This window comes from Amphimedon queenslandica, unplaced genomic scaffold (assembly GCF_000090795.2).
Source record: "Amphimedon queenslandica unplaced genomic scaffold, v1.1 AMPQUscaffold_12394, whole genome shotgun sequence".
Taxonomy (NCBI): Eukaryota; Metazoa; Porifera; class Demospongiae; order Haplosclerida; family Niphatidae; genus Amphimedon; species Amphimedon queenslandica.
The window spans coordinates 911-3755 of record NW_003547369.1 but is presented as its reverse complement, the minus strand read 5'-3'; the positions used below and the strand labels follow the sequence as shown (position 1 = coordinate 3755).

The following is a 2845-nucleotide window of genomic DNA, read 5'->3' as shown; positions in this document are numbered from 1 at the left end:
GATCATCAGCAGACTGTATGTGTGGGTGTGTATAATATAAACACAATCTGATAATCAGTAGTTTAACTAACTTTGTAGTATAAGCTGGACTGCATTCCATTTCAATCTCCTTATCTGATTTTCTATGGAATTGTAAACTACTACAAATTTTAACATTAATTATAACAAAAACATGTACCTCTTTTGCTTGATATTAGCTCTTTTATTATATACAACCAGTACCAGTATAATGATTATAGATACAGCCAATAGTGATGCTAATACTGTCACACCAACTATCCATCCAGTAATAGTTCCTCCACTATCCACTAATACAGTAGTTGACACAGTAGCCAATGGAGTAGCCAATGGAGTAGTCAATGCAGTAGTCATGGTAGTTGTCTCAGTAGAATATGAAACTATAAACATTAACTGATTAGTACATGTATCAATAGTGATGTGTTTACTAATATTGCTTTTATATAAACTGACCAATTATTTTACTTGTTGATGATGCTAAAATAGTGGCCGATGTGAGATCAATAGCAATGCTTGGTTCTGTAAATATTTTTTAAAGTGATAAAGTTTATTTAAAATTTTACTTGATTCATCAGGAGTTGATTGTATTTTTTGTCTAGCTGGTCCATTCATATTATAATTATAAGGTATTATACTCACAGTATAGTTAGTATATGGTATTAATCCTGTGAGATTATACATTCTGTTGTCTCCTCCAGTGATATTAACAGTATAACTAGTGTTTGAAGTGATGTTAGTGTATGTGAGGTAGTATCCAGTGATTGGTCCATTCCTTCCATTGCAAGGTACTTCATCCCATGAGACAGTCATTGACACTGACTCTACTGATGAGAATATAATATCATCCACTGGTGCAGTAGGGACTAGGAGAAAAATATAATAATAATAATAAATATTAAAAATTGTTTTTAACCATTAGACAGCGTAGTAGCTGAATAATTAGTAGTCAAATCAGCTATCTCAGCTCCATATACTCCACTAAGATCAAAGTCACATTGACTGTAAGGAGATATACCAGTTGAAGCATGTGGTGATGAAACTGATATTTCACTAGTACTAGTGAATGATGATCCACATACTCTCCTACATCTCCTTTTAATATTATAGCTAATTGGTACTACAGCAGTTGGTGGACTCCATGTTAATGTAATGGAAGTACTGGTAATTACAGTACTCATTAAATCATTAACCACTGGATCACCTAAATAATATATTATACATAAATTATTTTAACTTGATTAAGTTTACTTACTAAGTGTTTCCATAACTGAAGCATTACCACTAGGTAGAAAAACTGATCCATAAGATACTACATAGAAAGTGTATGTAATCCTCCGAATCAATCCTGATGTTATATTGATTGTTGTATAACTAGTGTTGGATACACTAACAGGAGTATCACTAGACAGTTGATAGTAGACCTCATAACCAGTAGCTCCTGATACAGTAGACCAGGAGAGTCTTACTTGAGCTAAACCAGTACTTAATCTTGTAGCAGTTAAACCAGTTGGAGTATCAGATACTGAAAATACATAGATTATTTATAGTATCAACAATAATAATCACCAACCTGATATATTCAATAATGAAGTGCTAGTAACTGCAGTAGGACCACTATTACCACTAATAGGTCCATTAGTTACTCTGGCATTGTATACAGTACACTGATAGTCACCAGCTTCTCTTTGTCTCACTGTTACTGTCACTCTTGTAACAGATCCTGATCCATTCACTATCACACGAGACAGTTCAGTAGATATTCCAGTCCCATTCACTGAACAACTGACAGTAGTAGGAGGACCATCAGAGACATCGAAACTGAGACTGAAGACTGGAGGAGTAGCTAATCTACTAGTGGAGAGGAGAGAGAACTGCATAGTAGGATCAGCATGAGGACCATCTGTAAAAGAAGTACATTAATTATAGTCTATATTCATCACATACCATTGTTATTGTATCCAGTATCAGTATATGCTCCAACCACTAGTGTTTGATTCATTCCATTCTCATCAGGAATGATACACTTGTATAAACCTTCATATCCTGATAGTCGACCTCTTCTAGCTAGTGCAATCTGACCACCGAATCTCTTACTAAACACTGGTCTAGGAGCTGATAGATCAACAAAGGATTTATCAAATAGAGGTACTTCAGTTCCATTAGGATAATACCACACTCCAATATTATTGCCTTTGTTAGCACTCTGACACCACAAAGCATCAGTGATATAGTCAGGGTTATTATTTTTATCATAATTGTAAAACTGGCTAGCATATATCATAGAGTAATCAGGCATTATCCTGTCCTCATAAGGAAGATACAGTTGAATGCCTGTATCATGATTCATCCAATAAAAATCAATAAGTTTGTATTCTTACCATTACTAGGCAGGTTTTTAGGTTCTTGTCCTTCAACTCTCAACAGGAGGAAGCCAGCAAGAAGAAGCAATGCCCTCAACATCTTCACAAAATGTACACAAAGATGAACAGCCAACAATATTCAATTTCATGTTTAGTATATAAAGTGTGTTTCTTAATTGTTATCTCACATGATTAAACATAAAGTGTATTTACCCCATTAAGAAAGCATGCAATGCCAGCTTATGCTTCCTTTACAAAACATGTGCATTCAGTTTGATAATAGTCCTTTGTTCTTAAGCCAAAACATGAACTGTCTTGTGACCATTACAGCATTGACTCATCATACACTGATAGTTTATTATAGCATGAATAAATAAATTTATTATAATACAAAGGTACTTCCCAAAAGAGCACTACTGTTTAGATTTAGGGCAGCTCTGTTGCAGGAGGAATAGGAAAAGAATCTG

General features: G+C 34.3%; 1 protein-coding gene across 1 annotated transcript in view; it reads right to left on the bottom strand.

Moving 5' to 3' along the window:
• LOC109587908 (netrin receptor DCC-like) overlaps positions 1 to 2596 on the bottom strand; it is a 3723-nt gene extending 1127 nt beyond the window's left edge. The window contains exons 1-9 of the mRNA XM_020004125.1: positions 2592 to 2596; positions 1589 to 1815; positions 1271 to 1540; positions 932 to 1219; positions 789 to 881; positions 582 to 617; positions 472 to 537; positions 179 to 398; positions 72 to 137 (exon numbers count right to left, since the gene is read on the bottom strand). Of these exons, the coding sequence (XP_019859684.1) occupies positions 72 to 137; positions 179 to 398; positions 472 to 537; positions 582 to 617; positions 789 to 881; positions 932 to 1219; positions 1271 to 1540; positions 1589 to 1815; positions 2592 to 2596 (1271 nt within the window). The remainder of the gene's footprint in view (positions 1 to 71; positions 138 to 178; positions 399 to 471; positions 538 to 581; positions 618 to 788; positions 882 to 931; positions 1220 to 1270; positions 1541 to 1588; positions 1816 to 2591) is intronic.
• Between the last annotated feature and the right edge of the window lie 249 nt (positions 2597 to 2845).